The sequence below is a fragment of the Lethenteron reissneri genome, chromosome 69, assembly GCF_015708825.2.
Source record: "Lethenteron reissneri isolate LAM-NWPU_2019-01 chromosome 69, ASM1570882v1, whole genome shotgun sequence".
Classification (NCBI taxonomy): Eukaryota; Metazoa; Chordata; class Hyperoartia; order Petromyzontiformes; family Petromyzontidae; genus Lethenteron; species Lethenteron reissneri.
In genome coordinates, this window is record NC_083847.1 from 6835758 (window position 1) to 6858136 (window position 22379).

The following is a 22379-nucleotide window of genomic DNA, read 5'->3' on the forward strand; positions in this document are numbered from 1 at the left end:
TAGGTGGTTTCCAATGACGTCACGCAGGTAATTTCCTATAACTGTGTTTGAGTTGTACGCCTTCTGCCGTCATCTGGTCCAACACCAATGGGGACTAGGCTCTAAAGAAAGCCGTCTCGGGTGTGGACCAATCAACTTCAAGGACAGTGCATATCATTATCATCAGAGTTGCTTCTTTTTGTTTACATTTTTGACTACTTGTGTTGTGGTTATTGCAAACATGATGCCTTGTATAAAGGTGTCAGTTTTGTACCAGTTTAAAAGGGTAAAAACCTACTACTATATTTTGCCACTGGTAAAAGAGGTCTCATAGTGTCACGCAGGTGGTTTCCCATGACGCAGGTGACAGTTTCAGTTTTTCAGTTTCATTTATTAGGTAGAGCCCTGTGAGCCATTCGGCTCTTGAATCGGGTGCAACCGCAACAAACAAAAAAACTAAAACATGAACAAGAAAACATCTTAAAGTGACTATGCGCAAACAGAAAAATCCAGGAAAAAACTGCAAAGTCTTACAGAAAAAAGCACCGTACACCAACGCTCTGTGAAAAAATCCCAGTGGGATGCAAGTCAAACAACAACCACAACCACAAGACAACTTAGATTAAAGCCATTATTCTAACTCCGTACTACAGCAAACAAACATGGCCAAACCAGAAAACTTTTCGAAACCACCAAAATAAAGCCATAAGCAATGTAACAGTGATCATAGGAACTGTGACCGAAATTTAACAATAAATGACATAAACAACATGTACCACCAAACCCTGTAGCCATAGCTGGTTGCATGAGTCACTCCACAACAGCAGTAGGAGTATCAAAAAATTCAAATGCACCTTTAAAGATCAGCAGACTAAATCAAAACACATCATACTTTGTAGCGGTCATCCGGAACGAAAACATTTGATTTTAGGCCACTGAATAGCAGTGGCAGCTAGGGGTGGACAACTCCTCTAGAGCAGTTTTGAGTGAATATCTCACAGGTAGTGATTCAAGTTGCAGTTTATTGGCAACAGCATTCCAGACCCTGGGGGCCTCAATAGCAAAGGCCCTTCCTCCAGTATTTGTACGGCAATAAGGAATGTGAAGCTGGTAAATGAGCGAAGACCTTAGGTCACATTTGTTCTTCGAAACAGAGAGGAGATCCAACAGGTAATCTGCGGATTGTCTTGTAAGTACATCGTGCATAAATAAGATCTGGTGCACAAGCCGTCGAACATGAAGAGATGTTAAGTTTGACCCAATGTCGAGATCGCCGTGGTGACTACTATATGGGCAGTTCAATGCAAATCTTAAGGCCGAGTGATAAATTGAGTCAAGTTTCTTCAGTAGTGCTTGGGGCTGATTTGTATACGATGTCACAATAATCAAGTAGAGGCAGTATGGTAGCTTTTATCAATTCCAAACGGAACATAGGGGGGAAGCATTGCTTGTGTCGATACAGAAAACCAATTTTTATTTTTGTCTTTTTACCAATATAATCAATGTGATCTTCAAATTTCAGTTTTGAATGCATGATGACCCCAAGATACTTATAGATCTTGACCTGCTATATTTGATAATTATTTAAGGAATGCAATGGGGGGAAAATAACGTTCTGCTTTAGCCCTGGTGAGAAGCATAGCACCTTGGTTTTGGAGGTATTCAGGACGAGTTTAACGTCATGCGGAGAGCGGCCAGCAGTAATCAGTATTGTGTCATCTGCAAAAAGATTTACCCTGGAATGATCCAGGTCAGTGCCCAAGTTATTGACATAAAGAGAGAACAAGAGGGGGCCGAGGATGGAACCCTGTGGAACCCCTTTTGTTATCTTGACACTGTTTGACCTCCAACCATCTGTGAATATACAGTTTGGGTGCGAGAAAAGAGGTAATTTTTAACCATTCTACTGCGTGTTTGGAGAAACCGAGGCAACTTAGTTTACTAAGCAGGGTGTTGTGGTCGACTGTATCAAAGGCTTTGGACAAGTCAAGAAAAAGAATACAGGTTTACCAAAAGATATTCCGAAACTCGCAGACCATTGTTTAAATAACACTTACTTCTTATGGAGAGGCGAATTCTTTAAACAAAGGGAGGGCGCAGCAATGGGCTCTCCTTTATCTCCTGCTATAGCAAATTTGTACATGGAAAACTTTGAAACCAGAGCACTTGCCTCGAGCACATTAAAACCATCCTTTTGGTTTAGATATGTGGATGACACTTTGGTTGTCTGGCCACATGGTAAAGATACACTTAACGATTTTCTAAATCATCTCAATGCACAAAACCCGGCCATTCAGTTCACCATGGAAATGGAGGTGAAGAACACACTCCCGTTCCTGGATATTTTACTTGGGCATGGCCCAAACGGTAAAATAACACACAGCGTTTACAGAAAGCCAACGCACACTGATGCCTATCTGAATGCAGATTCGCATCATCACCCAGCTCAGAAATCCTCTGTTATCAAGACGCTCATACATCGGGCTAAAACAGTGTCAGATGGTGAAAGACTTTTCGGTAAAGTCACGTAGAAGGAAAATAATAAAATTATAAAATCATGTTTTATTTTTATTATTTTCCTTCTACGTGACTTTACCGAAAGAACCAAGAAGATGAACACCAGTGGCTTCTTTAGTAGATCACCACCAGTGGCTTTAGGAGAACATCACCAGTGGCTTTAGTAGAACATCCCCATCACCAGCGTCAGTGTCACCGCCAGTGAAAGCGTCTTGTGCCGCATCTCGCCGCCCGCCCCGCGCCCCGCGCGTGGCCAAGTCAGCGACCCGCGGAGAGAGGAGGCCGCAGGCTCCTCCAGAGAAACAACAACAACCACCACAACCACAACAACAACAACCACTACCACATAGACAACAACAACCACCACAACCACAACAACCACCACCACTACAACCACATAGATAACAACAACCACCACCATCACAACAACCACCACATACACAACAACAACCACCACATACACAACAACAACCACAACCACCACAACAACCACCACAACCACATAGACAACCACAACAACCACCACAACCACCACAACAACCACCACCACCACATAGACAACAACCACCACCACAACAACCACAACAACCACCACCACATAGACAACAACAACCACCACAACCACATAGACAACAACAACCACCACCCCAACAACCACCACAACAACCACAACCACATAGACAACAACCACCGCTACATAGACAACCACCACATAAACAACAACCACATAAACAACAACCACTACATAGAAACCAATCACACAGACACCAACTACATAGGCAACAACCACAGAGACAACAACCACCACTACAACCACCACAACAACCACCACTACAACCACCACTACAACCACCACAACAAAGTAACATTCACAAAGCGAGGGTCTTTACCGAGTTGAATCGGGTAAACACGTAAACAACTACAACCACAACCAACTACAACAACCACTACCAACCACAACAACCACTACCAACTACAACCACTACCAACCACAACTACAACCACTACCAACTACAACCACAACCAACAACAACTACAACAACAACCACTACCAACTACAACCACTCCCAACTACAACCACAACTACAACCACTACAACCAACTACAACCATTATCAACTACAACCACAACAACCAATACTAACTACAACAACCACTACCAACTACAACCACTACCAACAACAACAACCACTACCAACCACAACAACCACTACCAACTACAACCACTACCAACAACAACAACCACTACCAACCACAACAACAACAACCAATACCAACTACAACAACAACAACCACTACCAACAACAACCATAACTACCAACTACAACCACAACAACTACAACCACAACAACAACCACTACCAACCACAACTACAACCACAACCAACCACTACCAACTACCAACGACAACCAAAACCAACTACAACCATCGCAGGCGTTCGACGTTGCCGTGGTTACCCCTCCTCGTGTCGCCATGGCGATGGACCCGCGGCACCCGAGCGCCACCTCGCAGGAGCTGAGGGTCAAAGAGGAGGTGGAGGAGGAGGTGGAGGAGGTGGAGGAGGAGACGTCACCAGCGGTGGACTTCGCACGCAGTGACCCTGGTGCGGGTGAGCGACTGGTGGCAGTGGTGGTTAAACTAAAAACTAAACTTCATTTTTACACTATGAGACATCTCCTTTACCAGTGGCAAAATATAGTGATAGGTTTTTTACCCTTTCAACTGGTACAAAATTGCAATAACCACAACACAAGCAGTCAAAATGCAAACAAAAAGAAACATCTCTGATGATGATAATGATATGCACTGTCCTTGAAGTTGATTGGTCCACACCCGAGACAGCTTTTCTTAGAGCCTAGTCTCCATTGGTGTTGGACCAGATGACGCCAAAAAGCGCACAACTCAAAGCGCACTATCAGAGTTAAGGAGGTCTCATAGTGTAAATGCTTCACCCCGAGCTCTCAATACTCTGATAGTGCGCTATCTTTGAGTTGTGCGCCTTTTGGCGTCATCTGGTCCAACACCAATGGAGACTAGGCTCTAAGAAAAGCTGTCTCGGGTGTGGACCAATCAACTTCAAGGACAGTGCATATCATCATCATAATCAGAGTTGTTTCTTTTTGTTTGCATTTTGACTGCTTGTGTTGTGGTTATTGCAAACATGATGCCTTGTATAAAGGTGTCAGTTTTTGTACCAGTTGAAAGGGTAAAAACCTACTACTTTATTTTTATACCTTTACGAGGTGTAAGGCCTCCGCTGAGCTGCTCTGTAAGTTTCTTTTTCAGAAGCGACGCTGCCGAACACAAACTATGGCGGCTCAGCCAAGTGGCTTTTCACGTGGACATTTATACCAGCCACATGAACCAAGAAGAACGATAGTCCCATATGTGTGTTCACATTTTTTTGAAGCACTCTATACGCTCAATTCTGACCTCTGACCCTTCCGCCTATCCCAGGTGACGGAGGAGAGGTTGGCATGGGGGTGAGGGGCAAGCTGGAGAGCGTGGGGGAGGAGTGGGAGCCCGAGGGGGATGAGGGGGATGAGGAGGAGGGGGATGAGGGGGGGGAGGAGGAGGGGGCGGGTCTCCCTCCAAGCACGGCCGAGGTGGAGGTGGAGCTGCGGGAGAGCGACGCCGGCGGTGACGACGACGAAGACGACGATGGGGGACAAGGTCGGCGAATTCTCATTACCAATAAACTACGTGGAAAAAAATCTAACTAAGCTTGTGCAAGAGGCTCCAATGCCCATTGGCCTCTCCCCTCATGGTGTCTGTGACCACTACAGTGGCTAAACGGGGGCTCTGGACAGGTGCGAGGGGCTGGTAACCCCTCCACCTTCAATTCATTACCACGAAACTACGAATTAAACATAAATATGTAACTAATAAGCTTGTGCCGGAGGCCCCGGGGGGACAGGCATCTATGACGTCTCCTGGCCAAACCCCAATTGGCGGAGCCAGGAGATTGAATCTTCACCCTCGGGGCTCCTCTAGAAACAACGAAAAGCCACTACGGATGGCCACGTGGAATGTTCGAACGCTCATTGCGGAGGAGAGGCTGCCACTCCTTTGTCGGGAGCTGGACCGGTACCGCCTGGATTTCTGGCATTCAGGAGGTCTGGTGGACCGGTTCTGGCTCTAGTCACGATGAGGGGTGGACAGTCCTCCACTCGGGGCAGGAGACTGCTAAACAACAGCGAGTGGCTCTTCTTCTGAATAAAAGAATGAAGGGGGTGTGGGAGCATGGCTGTGAGGTGTGGGAAGCTGTAAGCCCCAGGCTAGTGGTGGTGTTTACTTATGCCCCCACCGAAGACGAACATCCGTGGAGGGATGCAGACAAAGCCGATGAGTCAGATGCCTTCTATGACCTCCTGTCACAGGTGCTCGCTAAAGTGGCCCTTTGGGATAGAGTCATCCTGTTGGGTGACTTTAATGCCCAAGTGGATCATGACGCTGGCACCTGGTTTGGAATGATTGGAAGGCATCGGTCAGATCAGCTCAATAACAACAGTAGGAGGCTGCTAGACTTCCGTACAGCCCATGGGCTTGTAATTACCAACATGCATTTCCGGCATTGGCGCATCCACACAACATCATGGATGCACCCCGGGTCCAAGCAAGAATATCTGCTGGAATACATAGTGACAGAACAGCGGATGTGAGCCCATGTCCTTGACACCAGGACCTACCGTGGAGCTGATCTGCCCGCTGACCATTGACTTGTCATCTGTCCGTCTAGGATCTCATTCAAACCCACAGTGGCCTGGTCTCGGCTAATAAAAGTTGCAAGCGAGAATTTCATCATTGCATGCAGCTGGGGTTGGCATCGTCCCCCCCTCCTGATGCCGAGGGGAAATGGGTGAGGTTTAGTACTATGGCTCATGCAGCTGCAATGGCTGCTTTGGGTACACATCCCAAACTTGCCCAGAGACCCTGGCTGACAGACGAGGTGTTCCAGTTGGCTGGGAAAAAGCGGCAGGCCCACTCTCACCGTCTACAGCATCCCACATTGGAGAATGAGGAGGCCTTTGCTCGGAGGTTTGGAGAGCCGTGCAGTGCTGCAAGGATAAGTGGTGGTCGCGGGTTTCTGAGGAGTTGGAGTCTGCCTCAGTCGCTCGCGATCACAATTTACTCTTTTATTCCATCAAAAAAGTAACTTGCAGCGCCACGCCTATCACCATCAGGGGAAAGAAAGGTGATAGATCTCCGACCCCCTGGAACAGGTTTGCAGATTTACTGAGGATCTCTGTGAGGCTTTGGGGGAGGGGAAATCTCTCAGCTCAGAAAAGATCATGGGGCAAAATTGGAGATGAAACACTACACACTACAATACATGCTACACTATATACAACAATACACACTGTGCACTACACTCCTATACACTACACCACTATACTCAATTGGAAACTCGTTTCTTGTTCAGTTGTCCATCCCCCAACATGCACACAGAATCATGAAATGTATTTATATTGGAGGAATCTGATGAGCTACCAAGTTATTTTTCACTGATGTTCGGTACAGGACTGTTACTTTCGGTAAACGTAAATGCAGCGGGCATCGTTCAACAACGCGGATCTAAAGCAACGGTGACAACGCGCAGTTACAGATTCCCGATTCACTACGCCACCTGCCTTGTCCTGCTCCACCTCATCATCACAGGGAGAGAGACAGAGAGATTCACAAACTCCAAATATACAACAGGTGTCATGGTCGGGATCGAACCCACGACCTCGTGTATACCAGGCGAGGTAGTTAACATCTCCTAGCCACCGTGATGATGATGATGAGAGAGACGCAGACTCCAAATATACAGCAGCAGGCCTCGTCAGGGTCGGGATCGAACACACGACCTCCTGCACACCAGGCGAGGTAGTCAACATCTAGCCACCGTGGTACCGCTTCCACGCGGACCAGACATCTTTGAATCGGTGGGAGCACCCACACTTTACCCCACCCTCCTCCTCCTGTACAACCACCCCCCCCACTTCCCTGGCAGCGAGCAGCGAGTGGCCACAGCAGCGGACGAGGAGGAGAAGGTGGAGGCGGAGGCCCCTGCGTGTGAGCGAAGGTGGAGGGGGCGACGACGAGGAGGAGGAGGAGGAGCACGTGGAGGAGGAGGAGTCTCCACACACCTGCGTGCACTGCGGGGAGGCCTTCCTCATGCTCTTCAGCCTCAAGGTGCCACGGCCAACGCGTCCGCACGCATCTCTCTCTCCCTCCTGCGGGTCACAGCAAACACCGTGGACACACCACGTGGTCACAGCAAACACCGTGGACACACCACGTGGTCACAGCAAACACCACGTGGTCACAGCAAACACACAAGGACGCTACTGGGCAGTTCGGAGGTAGTCGCCCTCCAACAACAACGGAGGGTGGGGGAGCGACGCTTACAACAATGAGCGGAGCGCGTTGTTGTGATGCATCAGCCAGTCATCTCAGTCAGTCGATCCGTGGCACCTGTGTCTGCCCCGTGACCTCCTGCCAGCGGGCGTTCGACACTTCACGTGGCCTCAACGTGCACTTGGCCTGGCACAAGCATCGTGGTGATGTCACCGCCACTTAGTGGCGAATGGTGGTTGTTGTTGTGTGTGAGTGAGTGTAAGTGAGTGAGTGTATGAGTGAGTGTGTGAGTGAGTGAGTGTGTGTTAGTGAGTGGTAGAGTGAGTGTGTGAGTGGTAGAGTGAGTGTGTGAGTGAGTGTGTGAGTGAGTGAGTATATGAGTGAGTGAGTGGTAGAGTGTGTGAGTGAGTGTGTGAGTGAGTGAGTATATGAGTGAGTGAGTGAGTGGTAGAGTGAGTGAGTGTGTGTGTTAGTGAGTGTGTTAGTGAGTGGTAGAGTGAGTGTGTGAGTGAGTGTGTGAGTGAGTGAGTATATGAGTGAGTGAGTGGTAGAGTGAGTGTGTGAGCGAGTGAGTGGTTGAGTGAGTGGTAGAGTGAGTGTGTGAGTGAGTGTGTGAGTGAGTGAGTATATGAGTGAGTGAGTGGTAGAGTGAGTGTGTGAGCGAGTGAGTGGTTGAGTGAGTGAGTGGTAGAGTGAGTGTGTGAGTGTGTGAGTATATGAGTGAGTGGTAGAGTGAGTGTGTGAGCGAGTGAGTGGTTGAGTGAGTGAGTGGTAGAGTGAGTGTGTGAGGGAGTGGTAGAGTCAGTGTGTGAGTGTGTGAGTATATGAGTGAGTGGTAGAGTGAGTGTGTGAGCGAGTGAGTGGTTTAGTGAGTGAGTGGTAGAGTGAGTGTGTGAGGGAGTGGTAGAGTCAGTGTGTGAGTGTGTGAGTATATGAGTGAGTGGTAGAGTGAGTGTGTGAGCGAGTGAGTGGTTGAGTGAGTGAGTGGTAGAGTGAGTGTGTGAGGGAGTGGTAGAGTCAGTGTGTGAGTGTGTGAGTATATGAGTGAGTGAGTGAGAAAGCAAAAGCTCCACGTGGAGCGACGGTGACGAGATGTGGCGCGCCGCGATGTCTAAACCGGGACGTGCTTGCGCCAGGTGCACCTGCGCACGCACCTGAGCGACCACCCGCACACGTGCGCCGACTGCGGGCGCTCCTTCTCCCACCCGTCCACGCTGCTCAAGCACCGCAGCGCTCACACCGGCGAGCGTCCCTTCGCCTGCACGGACTGCGGCCGCGCCTTCTCCCGCGGCTACGGCCTCAAGCTGCACCGCCTGTCGCACGCCGGCGCCCTGCCGCACCCGTGCGCCGAGTGCGGCCGCGCCTTCGCCGAGCTCGCCGCCCTGCGCAAGCACCAGCGGCGGCACGCCGCCGCGGCCGCCGACGCCGACGGCCGCCGCCGCCGGCCTCACGCCTGCCGGGCGTGCGACCGCACCTTCGCTCAGGCGCCGGCGCTGGAGCGGCACGAGCGCAGCGCCCACCCGCCCGGCGGGAGGCCCCACGCCTGCGCCGAGTGCGGCGAGGAGTTCTCGCGGGCCGAGGCTCTGCGGGCCCACCGAGGCGCGGCCCACGCGGCCCAGCGGCCCTTCGTGTGCGAGCGTTGCGGCGACGGCTTCATGCGCCTGGCCACGCTGGACAAGCACCGGCGCACGCACACGGGCGAGCGTCCGCACGCCTGCGAGCAGTGCGGCCGCTCCTTCTCGCAGCTGTGCAACCTGCGCGAGCACTGGAGGACGCACACCGGGGAGCGGCCCCACGCCTGCCCCGAGTGCGGCAAGGGCTTCTCCAAGCTCTCCAACCTCAAGGTGGGGTGACGGGGCCCGCTGTGGGGGGCGGGTGGGGTGTGTGGTGTGTGCGTGTGTGCGTGTGTGGTGTGTGCGTGTGTGGGGTGTGCGGGCGTGTGTGGTGTGTGTGTGTGGTGGTGTGCATGTGTGGTGGTGTGCGTGTGTGGTGTGTGCGTGTGTGGTGTGTGGTGTGTGCGTGTGTGGTGTGTGCGGGCGTGTGTGGTGGTGTGCATGTGTGGTGTGTGTGCATGTGTGGTGGTGTGCGTGTATGGTGTGGTGTGCGTGCGTGGTGTGTGTGTGTACGGTCGTGTGTGGTGGTGTGCGTGCATGTGTCGTGGTGTGCGTGTTTCGTGTGTGTGTGTGTGGTGTGTGTGCGTGGTGTGTGGTGTGTGTGGGCTTGTGTGGTGGTGTGACTTTGTGTGTGTATGCATATGTGGTGGTGTGTGGGAGTGCGTTGTTGTTGTTGGTAGTGTGCATGTGTGTATGGTGGTGTGTGTGTGAATGTGTGTGTAGTGGTGTGCGTGTATGTGTGGTGTGCGTGTGTGCATGCATGTGTGGAGTGTCAGAGGCCCCGAGGGGACAGGCGTCTATGACGTTTCCTGGCCAAACTCCATTTGGCAGAGCCAGGAGACTGAATCCTTACCCTCGGGGTTCCTCCCGAAACAACAAAAAGCCACTGCGTGTGGCCACGTGAGATGTCCGAATGCTCACTGCGGAGGAGAGGCTGCCACTCCTCTTTTGGGAGCTGGACCGGTACGGCCTGGATCTCTGTGGTATTCAGGAGGTTTGGCTGGGATTTGGAGCCATTCCCTGTTCACCTTGGGGTGCGACAGGGATGTCCTCTGGCTCCCACATTATTTAATATTTATTTTGACCACGTAGTTCGTGAAGCTTTCGATGGCTGTACCGGAGGAATTTCCATCTGGTACTGATACAATAGGAGGCTTATTGATACCTGGGTGGGGTCAAGGGATGGCTCCCTATGGGTCAACTATGTAATGGATGCCAATGATCTGGTAAAAGCTGCTCAATCAGAGGAGGAGTTGGAGGCGCTGCTGCTGAACCTGAAGTGTGCCACTAAGAGGTGGGGCCTTACCATCAGCCTCACCGAAACTAAGTACCTGCCTGGGTATTTAGTACCATCAGACACTCCACCCCAACAACTCTATTGGCGGGGCATTTGTGGAGAGAGTGGAGAAGTTCCCGTACCTGAGCAGTGTGCTTATGACCAGTTCCAGTTTGACAGCAGAGGTCTCACTCTGAATCAGTCGAGTAGCATTATATTTTCATCGGCTGCATAATGCTGTGTGGAAGCTACTTGGCCTTTCGCTCCATACATTGCTTCAGGTCTTCTCGGCCACAGTTATTCCCTCCCTTCTCTATGCTTGTGAAATGTGGACCCCCCTAATGGGACATCTTCGCTGGTGATGAACATTCAGGCTGGCCTGCCTATGATCCATCCTGGGTTTAACCAGGCTGGATTGTGTGAGCAGCTCACAAATCCTTGAAAGATCTGAACACAGTCCCATCGGTGAGCTCGTCTGGCAGGCAAGGCTGCGTTGGCTGGGTCATGTAGCCTGCATGCCTAGCCACCGCATGCCCAAACAGCTTTTGTTTGGCAAGATAGAGGGGGTTAAATGGGCGTGGCATGGGCTAGAGAAGAGATGGAATGATGTTGCATGATATGATATGGAGCTGAGTGGACTTACCTTTGACTGGTACCAGCGGTGTCAAGATCGGCCTCTGTGGAGGAGGCTCGTGAAGGACGCTACTGGGCAGTTGCAGGCAGTCGCCCTCCAGCAACAACGGAGGCAGAGGAGCGACGCTCACAGCAATGAGCAGAGTGGGAGGTGGCTAAAACACAGCAAGTTGGCACAGTAGGGGGCACAGGTGGTGCATCAGCCAGTCATCTCAGTCAACCCATGGCCCCTTGGCCTATCCTGTGACCTCCTGCAGGCAGGTGTTCGACACTTCACGTGGCCTTAATGTGCACATAGTCTGGCACAAGCGCCATGGTAACGTCACTATCACTTCATGGACAATGACGGTTGTTGTTGTTATGTGTGTGTGTTGTGCCTCTGTGGATTTCTGTGTATGTGTGTATGTTGAACTTCTTTTGCAACACTGTACGTAGCCAACCATGCTAATCAAAGGTGTGGGGAAATAATCAGTTCTGAAGTTCTGAAGAAATTAGTTTATCAATCTGGATGATGATTTAAAAGTACATAGCTCCCGGTGGCGTTCCAGGCGGCCGTATAAGCGCAATTAAAGTGTGCTTTCGTTGGTAAGCCAAAAGTGTAATGTATAGTGGTGCATATAGCGGTCTAGTATTGTGTACAGTAGAGTAGTGTATAGAAGTGTAGTGTATAGTGTAGTATATAGTAGTGTAGTGTATAGTTGTGTATAGCATAGTTTATAGTATAGTAGTGTAGTGTATATGATTGTAGTGCATAGTGAAGTGTATAATGTAGTGTATAGGAGTATAGTGTATAGCAGTGTATAGTGTCGTGTATAGTGTCATGTATAGTGTTGTGTATAGTGTCGTGTATAGTGCCGTGTATAGTGTAGTGTATAGTGTAGTGTATAGTGTAGTGTACAGTGTAGTTTATATAGCATCTGAAAGCTTGCGATGATGCGGTGACCGTGTTTGTTCGATGGTTCGCCAAAAGCCGCTACTGCTGCTGCTGCGATGACCGGAGTTTGTGTGAGGTGGTGAGGGGCGGAGGAGGGGGGAAGGGGCAGAGAAAGGAAGGTTAAACAGCGCTCCCTCCCCGCCCCCCCTCCTTCTGCCCCCCACCCACGGACAGGTCCACCTGCGCACGCACACGCACGAGCGCCCGCACGTGTGCGAGCGCTGCGGCCGTGCGTTCACCCTCATGTCCACGCTGCGCAAGCACGAGCGCACGCACACGGGGGAGCGGCCGCACGCCTGCGCCGACTGCGGCCGCGCCTTCGCCCAGCTCTCCAACCTGCGCGCCCACGAGCGCCGGCACGCCGCCGCCGCCTCCGCCGGCGGAGCCACGGCCGTCATCCACGAGCGCCGGCACGAGTGCGGGGAGTGCGGCCGCTCCTTCGCGCAGGCCGCCACGCTGCACAGGCACCGACTCACGCACGCCGCCCGTGCCCACGACGACGACGAGGCCGCGCCCGCCGGTGACGGCGCCGCCGACACGGAACCCGCCACCGTGCCGGTGACGGCGGCGGTGGCGGTGGCGGCAACGACGGTGGAGTCGCCGCCGTGATCGCGGCAATGGGCCGTGCCGGTATAGTGTAGTTTATATTGTAGTGCCGGGCTCGTTGCCAGGCGTGTGCGCCAGCGATGGGTTAGCCGCTCAGTCGCTCGGCGTCGTCTCTCGTGCGTGTGGTGTGCCGTGTGCCGTGCCGTGTGCTGCGGTTTGGCATCCGACTAGGACTTGTATCTGGCACGGCGCGGGAGACGACTGGCAGGGTTCACCTGGAACATTGGTTCAAGCAGAGCCTGACTCTGCTGGTGGTAATGATGAGACTGGTCCTAGCCTATAAACATCTGGGCAATTCAACAGCATTGATTCAGGCAAGCATGACTGCTGATGAGACATTTGGTGTCAAAATCGGTGCACAGTTTTGTTTCATGCTGAACAAGTGCTGCTGAAATGACGCGCTCCCCAGAAGGCTGTGGGGCAGACGGGACGTGTAGATTATAGTCGTAGGAGCCCATTTCCTTAACGAGAGGGAAGGGCCCTTGCCCATGCGAAGAATGGGAAATCATTTGCCGAGCTGTCGGGTTTATTTTGATCGAATCGGTCGAGCGATGGACAGGTCAGGGCTGCCGTCTGACGCCGGCTCCTATCACAGCGCTCTGTAGACAAACCAGCGGCTCATCGACGGAGCGAAGCCGTTCACACGCGGCGGTGGAGCGGTCGCGTGGAGCTCTCGTCGGCAACTAGCATCGCGAGTTTCGATCTCTGCGCGCGGCACGCAATGACATTGCACACCCGGGCAGCGGGTCCGGCACGGGCACGGCGACGTCGCGAACTCCAACGTGGTCTCGGGCTTTTTCTCCATCGGCGCCATTTCCGTGTTGGTGGCTAGGTAGATGTTAATTCTAGATTTGAAGCTTTCGTGACTGCAAGGATTCATATTCTTAGGTTTTTTCGGTAAAGTCACGTAGGTAAAAAAATAAAAAATACTAAAAGTTAAATTAAAATAAAATAAATTCCACCTGAAGACGGAGGTTTGTGTTGCCTCCGAAACGTCGTGATTTTTATTTTATTTTTATTTTACTTTTATTAATTTTTATTTTTTTACCTACGTGACTTTACCGAAAAAACCTAAGAATAGGTAGATGTTAACTACCTCGCCTGGTATGCAGGAGGTCGTGGGTCCCATCCCGACCCTTGATACCTGTTGCTGTATATTTGGGGTTTGTGCGTCTCTCTCCGTGTTTATTGTTGTCCCCCCCCCCCGCCACCTTCGATTCGTACGGTTGGCAAACATATGGTGGTGCGAAAGAAGTTCAACACACGCACATGAACGCTAATTCCTTCAAAGGAAATCCAATCACTCCACCACCCCCCTCTCCCGCTTTGCTCTTCCGTGTGTTTTTTACGATCGAATCCCAGTGGCAGTACCCTCTAAACAAACTTTAAAATCACCCTCGCCGTGCGATTGAACGTTTTGGACAGAACAAAAAATAGCGTGCAGCATGGGGAGGCTGTCATCCAGCAGTGGCTTGAACATGGCTGATGATGATGTTGAGCTGGCTATACCGCCTGACACTGTGATGTACTGTTTAGTTTGTTGTCCTTCCCCCCGCACCTCTGATTAGCACGGTTGGCTATGTATGGCGGTGCGAAAGAAGTTCAGCGTATCTACATCGGAGAATGGGTTTCTATGGTTCTATGTAAGTCTCTGGATCTCTTTGGGTCTCTTCCTTCCGATATTAGGAAACCACTGGAGCTATGCACTTTTAAATCACCTAGATTGACAAACTCATTTCTTTAGAATTGCTTGTTGTGTTTAGTTTGTAGTCCTTCCCCCGCACCTCCGATTAGCACGGTTGGCTACGTGTACTGGTGGTGCGAAAGAACTTTAACATACAAACGTACACCCATATTTGTGGAGTCTTACCTTAGCTACCATAGACCAGGGGGATCCAGCAACCTGCGTGCTCAGGAGGCGCCGTGTGTCCCTTTAAGAGACCGCTTTGTGACGTCGTTTATTGAGCGCCGCCATCTCATATTCGCTATCTTCGCGTCGCGGCGATATTGAGGGGTTTTTTTGTTTCCTACCGAATTCGATACATATGGCTGTCTCGTTACTTTGGTTTTTACCGCCCTTTGCTGTAAGACAATCGTGAGCGAGCAGTGCGAATTCTAATGATGTCTTAGAATGAGGGGAGAGCTGGTTAAGTCATTTGGCTATAGCTTTCAAAAACTGTAAAATTACAAAAAACAGGGACCAGAGTACAAACCGACTTTACGACTTCCTAACTCCGATACTCGAGTTGAGACACGGGGCAGTTAGGATAGGGGTGCCACAGTGGCTAGATGTTCACTACCTTGTCTGGTATACAGGAGGTCGTGGGTTCGGTCTGACGACATTTAGAATGAACAATCCATCGTTTTAGAGTATTTGTCTGCTGTATTTTTCCACATGATGAGCTGCTTCGTTGAGCTATCATTCGTGATAAGTCGCTTCTGAAAAAAATCCACAGAGCAGCTCAGTGAGCCTGATCTGATAAAATAAATGTTTAGTTTTAGGGGTCTATACCAAGTAGAGGACTTCTACTAGACGAGTACGGACACCTCGATTCACCAGGTACAATCCGTCGCCACGCTCCGAGAGACCAGGGATCCGCGGACCTCTGCCAGGATACTCCAGGGGAGTCCTTGAGGATACTATATGAGAGAGACGACCCCTGGTGGTCTGCGAGGGTACTACAGGAGATGGTTCCCTGGTCCGTAGACGCCTGATGGTCGGTCTTCATAGGTGCTACTCGCGAACGTCGCTTGCCCCAACAGTACATTGAGGGTACATGGGGAAGTCTTTGTCTTTTATACCACATGTAGATGACCACCTGAGTGAGCGATCTAACATGTTCACGTTGTATTAGAAGGGGGCTAAAGAGCTGACATTCTGTATGCCTATAGCCAAGTCTTTTTTTGTTGTTGCTTGTGACGAGGACGATCTAAAAAGGAACGTTCCAGAATTTGGGACCCAAGCGTACGGTAGCGCAGGTTGACTGCTTTTACGTAGAGGCCATAGCCCTGCCTGCTATGGCTACGACAGGGGACCCTGCTGGTCCAGGAGATCATACAAACTCCACTCACTCTCACTGTAGAACAGGGGGAGATCATACAAACTCCACTCACTCTCACTGTAGAACAGGGGGAGATCATACAAACTACAGTCACTCACTTTGCAGAACAGGGGGAGAACTTACAGAAATATGCCCGAGTCAGGAATCAAACCCAAGAATTTATTGCTGAGATGCAAGCGTTGCCACTGCGCGCCATGCCCTGTACGAGTACTTTACCAGCTAGCAGAGTAATTCACCTCCTGTGGAGTGTGACGCTAAGACCAATAACGCAGTGAATATTGTTTAAGCATTATTATTATTCTGCTTGTTAACCCAGGCAAGCGTAGATGAGTATCAAGACTTATCAGGAGGGTCCTGCAAGGTTGTTAGTAGTTATAGGGAGTGCATTTGAGCATCTTTATTTTTGCGGTGTAACTTTTCATATTTGACCCATGACGCCGGCAAACACAATTCAGAATCAGCGCCACACAACACCAAGAGGGTCAGGACTCTATCCATCTGTGTGGAGTTCACCCAGCGTGCACACAAAAAGAAAGCACAAACCAAGTTAAAGAAATCCTGCACAACGCGTGGAGCGTGCATCAGCGCTCAAGAAGGCACCTCCCATTAGCAACGGTTGCCAATTTGTGGTGCAAAAAAAGTTCAACGTACAAACATCCCACACCTCCCATTGGCAATGGCTGTCTACGTGCAATGCGAAAGAAGTTTAATGTACATGCATCATCTGGCACCTCACATGAGCAACGGTTGGCTATGTGTGGTGTGAAAGAAATTCAACGTACATATAGAACGCGATGCAGTGATATCACAGCCTTGGCCGACAAGGGTAATTCCTTTTACCATCTTCGTTAAATCCTCGGCTTCTCTGGGCAAGACACTTTTGTCACTTTAGCCGATTGTTACACTGGTCTCAACATTCAATACCATCCGCCGAGCACCACTTTCCCCTCGATTAGGGGCACCAGGGTGGCTAGATATTGACTACCTTGCCTGGAATGCAGGAGGTCGTGGGTTTGATCCCGACCCTGACGACGCATGCTATCTCGCGTGCGGTAGCAGTACTGCAGCAGCAGCAGTATTAGTAGTTGTAGTAATCTCAAGGTCAAACACCCACGCCGAAGGATTGTCCAGGGCGGCCACTGGATTCTGAACACGTGAGCCTCTGCATCGCGCTGATTGTAGCCTGCTGTTTTAGTGCGTAGCAAAGGCATTACGAGGCTTGTGAGAATTATCTTGTAGGTGCTGCTCAATAACGGTATTTGACCCCAACAGTCTGTTAAGGGCTCTAGAGGAGGCATCTTTGTATCATGTGGGGGGGGGGGGGGGGGGGGGGGCATCGTGCTGCATTCACTGCCACCAACGCCGGTGATCGCGATTATCTGTAACAACCGGTCCCGAGCCTCCTCCCCCTAGGTCAGGGGTCGGCAACCAAAATAACAAGAAGAGCCATTTCTTTCCAATTCGGTACAAAATTCAGTATTTCAAGAGCCGCAATGCATCTGAGTACATACACTGTACTCACGTACATATCGTCAAGAAGCAGCCCGTAAAGAGCCGCATGCGGCTCCGGAGCCGTAGGTTGCCGACCCCTGCCCTAGGTCTACTCAGCCTAAAATGAGTACCTGGTGCGGTGGTGTGTAGTAAAAACTTCGCCACTGGGGAGACAAAGGTGGTCGGGCGTGATGCTGGCCACCCGCCCCCTCGTGTGCCGTGGCGGCCTTCATAGGTGCTGCTCCTCGTTCCTCATGGCCCTTGCCCCAACAAGTCTGTTGAGGCTTCACGGGGGTGAGCTTTGTCTTTGTTTGCTTCTCATGTGTCTGTGCTCTCTGGCGTAGTAGGATCGTGGTCTCTGTAAACTTGGTGGCTTCGGGTTTGGGGGTTTGTTTTATGTTAATAAATCTTTCGTGAAATGGTCGCTCTTATTTGAGATTGACTTCGTTCGAGCGTCTGTTGTCGGTTCTGATTCCCCGTTTGGAGAATCCACGGAGTGAGGCGGTCGCAACCACCACGTGCCGGAGACTGGGTTAGGCCTCGGCAAGGCAAGGTAATTTACCCTTTTTACCGGGTAAAAGGGTAAAGGTGTCCACATGCCAAGGGGTAAGGTAGAGGGTAGGGTATAGGTAGCGCGAAGTATTACCCGGTAAATACCTTGTTTACCGCTCGCTAAAAGCTCTGTGGCGCAGTCCGTGGCCTCCCATTTAAAATGGAATCGAGAGTACTGTATTCTGTATGAATAAAGCGCTCTACCTCGCATTTACCTGTTATAAACCTTGTTCATGTGTAGTAGTACCCCAGTAATTACCCTGTAATCGGGTAATTTGTATGGGGTAAAGGGTAGGGTAAAGGTGGGCTCGTTGCTTTTGACCTTTTACCTCACCTTGCTAAAGGGTAGAAGGTAAGGGTAGGGTGATGGTATTGTGGGAAGGTAAAATGTACGGTAAAGGTAGGCTCGTTGCTTTTGACCTTTTACCTCACCTTGCTAAAGGGTAGAAGGTAAGGGTAGGGTGATGGTATTGTGGCAGGGTAAAGGTAGGCTCGTTGTCTTGACCTTGCCGAGGCCTAGACTGGGCCTCGAAGCCGGCGTCACGCCGAGCTACAATAGTTGAGTGTCAACTCTCGGTCGTGGGGGGGTCGTGACGGGGGGGGGGGGTCGTGGTGGGGGGGGGTCGTGGGGGGGTCGTGACGGGGGGGGGGTCGTGGTGGGGGGGAGGGTCGTGGTGGGGGGGGGTCGTGGGGGGGTCGTGACGGGGGGGGGGGGTCGTGACGGGGGGGGGGTCGTGGTGGGGGGAGGGTCGTGGGGGGGGGGTCGTGACGGGAGGGGGGGGTCGTGGGGGGGGGGGCTTCTCGTCGTCCTCTCCTCGAGCTCGTCAAACCTCAGGCTCTGGGTGACACAACCACCCACGTGTGAGGGCGGGGCAGCGGTGGCTGCGTGAACTCGTGGTGAAACTCGCGCAGCGTTCTCGTGCCGCCGCCATCGCTGCCGCACACCGAGACGTCCACGCGTTCCAGCCCCGGCAGTCGACGACTCTCCAAGCCCAAGCGCGGTAACCTTCGCTCCGCCATCACCCCCACCATCACTACAACAACCACCACCACCACTACAACAACCACCACCACCACTGTCACCACGACAACCACCACCACCCCCACCACCACTCTAGATGATTTTAACTGCATAGCGCCCAGTGGCTGACTTCGCCGTCGTTATATACGTGACGTGTCATTTGGCAGGGGGGTGAGGTGTGTGGGGGGTGAGTGGGGGGGGGGGGTGAGTGTGAGGTGGGGGGGTGAGGTGTGAGGTGTGAGGTGGGGGGGGAGTGTGAGGTGGGGGGGTGTGAGGTAGGGGGGAGGTGAGGTGTGTGGGAGTGTGAGGTGGGGGGTGAGGTGTGGGGGTGAGTGTGAGGTGGGGGGTGTAAGGGGGGTGGTGTGTTCACCTGCACGCTACCGTCTCCGTCTCGCGCAGTCTCCACCTCCACGAAGCTCACGGCTCCTGCAGCAGCAGCAGCAACTTGACTCTCACGAGGTCACCATCCCCCCTTGACAATTTGGTTTTTTTATTGTCATCTAAGCCATCAACCGCACCTGCACGCGTCTTGATTACACACGGGGTGTGGTTGTCATGGCTTGGTAGACGAGGAAGTGACTGAAGCTTTCGTGACTGCAAGGATTCATATTCTTAGGTTTTTTCGGTAAAGTCACGTAGGTAAAACATCAAAATTAATAAAAATAAAATATTATATATCAAAATTAATAAAAATAAAATATTATATATATTTTTTTAATTAATTTTGATGTTTTACCTACGTGACTTTACCGAAAAAACCTAAGGATAAGAGGAAGTGACTCACGCTGCGCAGGGCGCGTTCCGCCTCCACGGCCACCACCTCGTGGCCTCTGTGCGGCCCGGCGAAGACAGAAATATTCCAGCGACTCCGAGTCATCTCGGCACCCACGATGGCTGCTCAGCATTTTCTTATCCTCATTTTCCTTCTTCGTTTGCGTGAGCGGCAGGAGTTGATCCACCATGTCGGCGAGCAGTGACCCGAGTTCGATTCCTGTTCACGGCCGACCACCCCTGACGCTTATTTGAACCGGTCCCGGGCATCCTCTAGATCGACTCCGCTTCAAATGAGAACCCGGTGCGGTGCGTAGTAAACACTGCCACTGGGGACAAGGTGATAATAAGGTGAAACCCCCCCCCCCCGCCCACCTCCTACGCATTTCCCATGAATATGCTAAATTCCTCTTGATATGCACATTCTTTTTGTTAAGGTGCTCTTCTTCCACCTCCAACCCAGCTTATATATAAGCTCCTAGCTTGGCAGTGTCTCATTCTTCACCTGAAGACGGCTGCTTGCGTTGTAGCCGAAACGTCGTGAGAATTATTTTATTTTATTATGTTTTATTTTTATTATTTTATTACTTCCTTTCTACGTGACTTTACCGAAAGAACCAAGAAGATGAATCCCTGCAGTCACGAAAGCTTTAAATCGAAATTCAAGGTGATAATAGTTTTTTTACCCTTCTATCTGGCAACAAAACTGACACCTTTTTACAAGGAGTCATGTTTACATAGACCACAATACCTGCGGTCGTAATGCAAACAAAAAACATAACTTTGATAATGTATGTGCACTGTCCTTGAAGTTGATTGCTCCACACCCGAGACAGCTTTCCTTAGAGCCTAGTCTCACATGGGTTGGACCAGATGACGCCAAAAGGCGCCTTTTAGCGTCATCTGGTCTGGTGACTGGGTGGCTGGGTGGGTGGTGACTGGGTGGGTGGTGACTGGGTGGGTGGTGACTGGGTGGGTGGGTGGCTGGGTGGGTGGGTGAGTGACTGGGTGGCAGGGTGGGTGGGTGACTGGGTGGGTGGGGACTGGGTGGGTGGGTGAGTGACTGGGTGGCTGGATGGGTGGGTGACTGGGTGGGTGGCTGGATGGGTGGGTGGGTGAGTGACTGGGTGGCTGGATGGGTGGGTGACTGGGTGGGTGGCTGGATGGGTGGGTGGCTGGGTGGGTGAATTGGTGGGTGGCTGGCTGGATGAGTGACTGTGTGGGTGGCTGGGTGGGTGGGTGGCTGGGTGGGTGGCTGGGTGGGTGGCTGGGTGGGTGGGTGGGTGGCTGGGTGGGTGACTGGGTGGGTGGCTGGGTGGGTGGGTGACTGGGTGGGTGGCTGGGTGGGTGGGTGACTGGGTGACTGGGTGGGTGACTGGGTGGGTGGGTGGCTGGGTGGTGCTAGTGAGTAATTGTATCGATTCCTCTCAGTCTAACCGGTACCACTCAGCTCAAAGTCGATCGGACAGTTATCTTTAAAATGTCCAATTTTATCTTAAATGCCACGGTTCACAGAGCACACAAAACAACGGCGTTGATGTCGCAGTGTAGAAATGTAATTTTTTTATACTTAGAAGTCAATGTCATGCCAATGTCGGATTTGATCATAGCCACGATTCAGTGTACAGTGTTGCATTGTCCTACTCCGTGTCAGGTTTGGTGTTAAACTTTACTCAGCGAGTTGCAGGCAGCAAGCAGTCTGCGTGGTGAACTACGAGGACATTCGAGGTGAAGCTAATGTCTAGAAGGAAATAAACGAAGAAAGTCGGCCCACTTTTTTATTTGTTTTATTATTGTGTGGTCAACGGATCACGACAAAGCCACCGCACAAAGCAAACAACGACAAGGCACGCGACAAGGCAGATGTGAGCAGCAACTCAAATGGTACAACCCATCCTCGGAGAAATATGACAACAGCCATGATATGCAAGAGGTGTAAAGTGAGAACTTGACTCGTGCCGATGGCTCTACACAATCCTTACACACACAGCCCACAGAGGTGTTGTCTGCACGGCAGATCTGCTGCATTGAACTTCAGCTGGGAGGTCAGCATAGAAGCTTCAGCTGGCAGTCTTGGTGAGGGTAGAGGCCTGGGCTGGATCCCTGCTCCTGCCCGCTCCCTCTGGTCCCCCCACTCACCCACCCACCCACCCACTCACCCACCCACCTACCCACTCACCTACCCACCTACCCACCCACTCACCCACCCACCTATCCACTCACCCACCCACCTACCTACTCACCCACCCACCTACCCACTCACCCACCCACCTATTCACCCAGCTACTTACCTACCTACTCACCCACCTATCTACTCACCCACTCACACACCTACTCACCCACCCACCTACCTACTCACCCACCCATCCACTCACTCACCCACCCACCTACTCACTGACCCACCTATCTACTCACCCACCCACCTACTCACCTACTTATCTACTCACCCAACCACCTACTCACCCACCCACCTATCTACTCATCCACTCACACACCTACTCACCCACCCACCTACCTACTCACCCACCCATCCACTCACTCACCCACCCACCTACCTACTCACTGACCCACCTATCTACTCA

At 51.6% G+C, this 22379-nt stretch overlaps 1 protein-coding gene across 1 annotated transcript; it reads left to right on the top strand.

Annotated features, from left to right (window-relative positions):
- Positions 1–3968: 3968 nt before the first annotated feature.
- LOC133360670 (zinc finger protein OZF-like) lies at positions 3969–17287 on the top strand. Its single transcript, XM_061579463.1, has 6 exons — positions 3969–4104; positions 4953–4978; positions 5069–5168; positions 7492–7673; positions 8975–9682; positions 12469–17287. The coding sequence occupies exons 1-6, from the start codon at positions 3969–3971 to the stop codon at positions 12901–12903; spliced, it is 1587 nt and encodes a 528-aa protein (XP_061435447.1). The 3' UTR covers positions 12904–17287.
- Positions 17288–22379: the final 5092 nt, after the last annotated feature.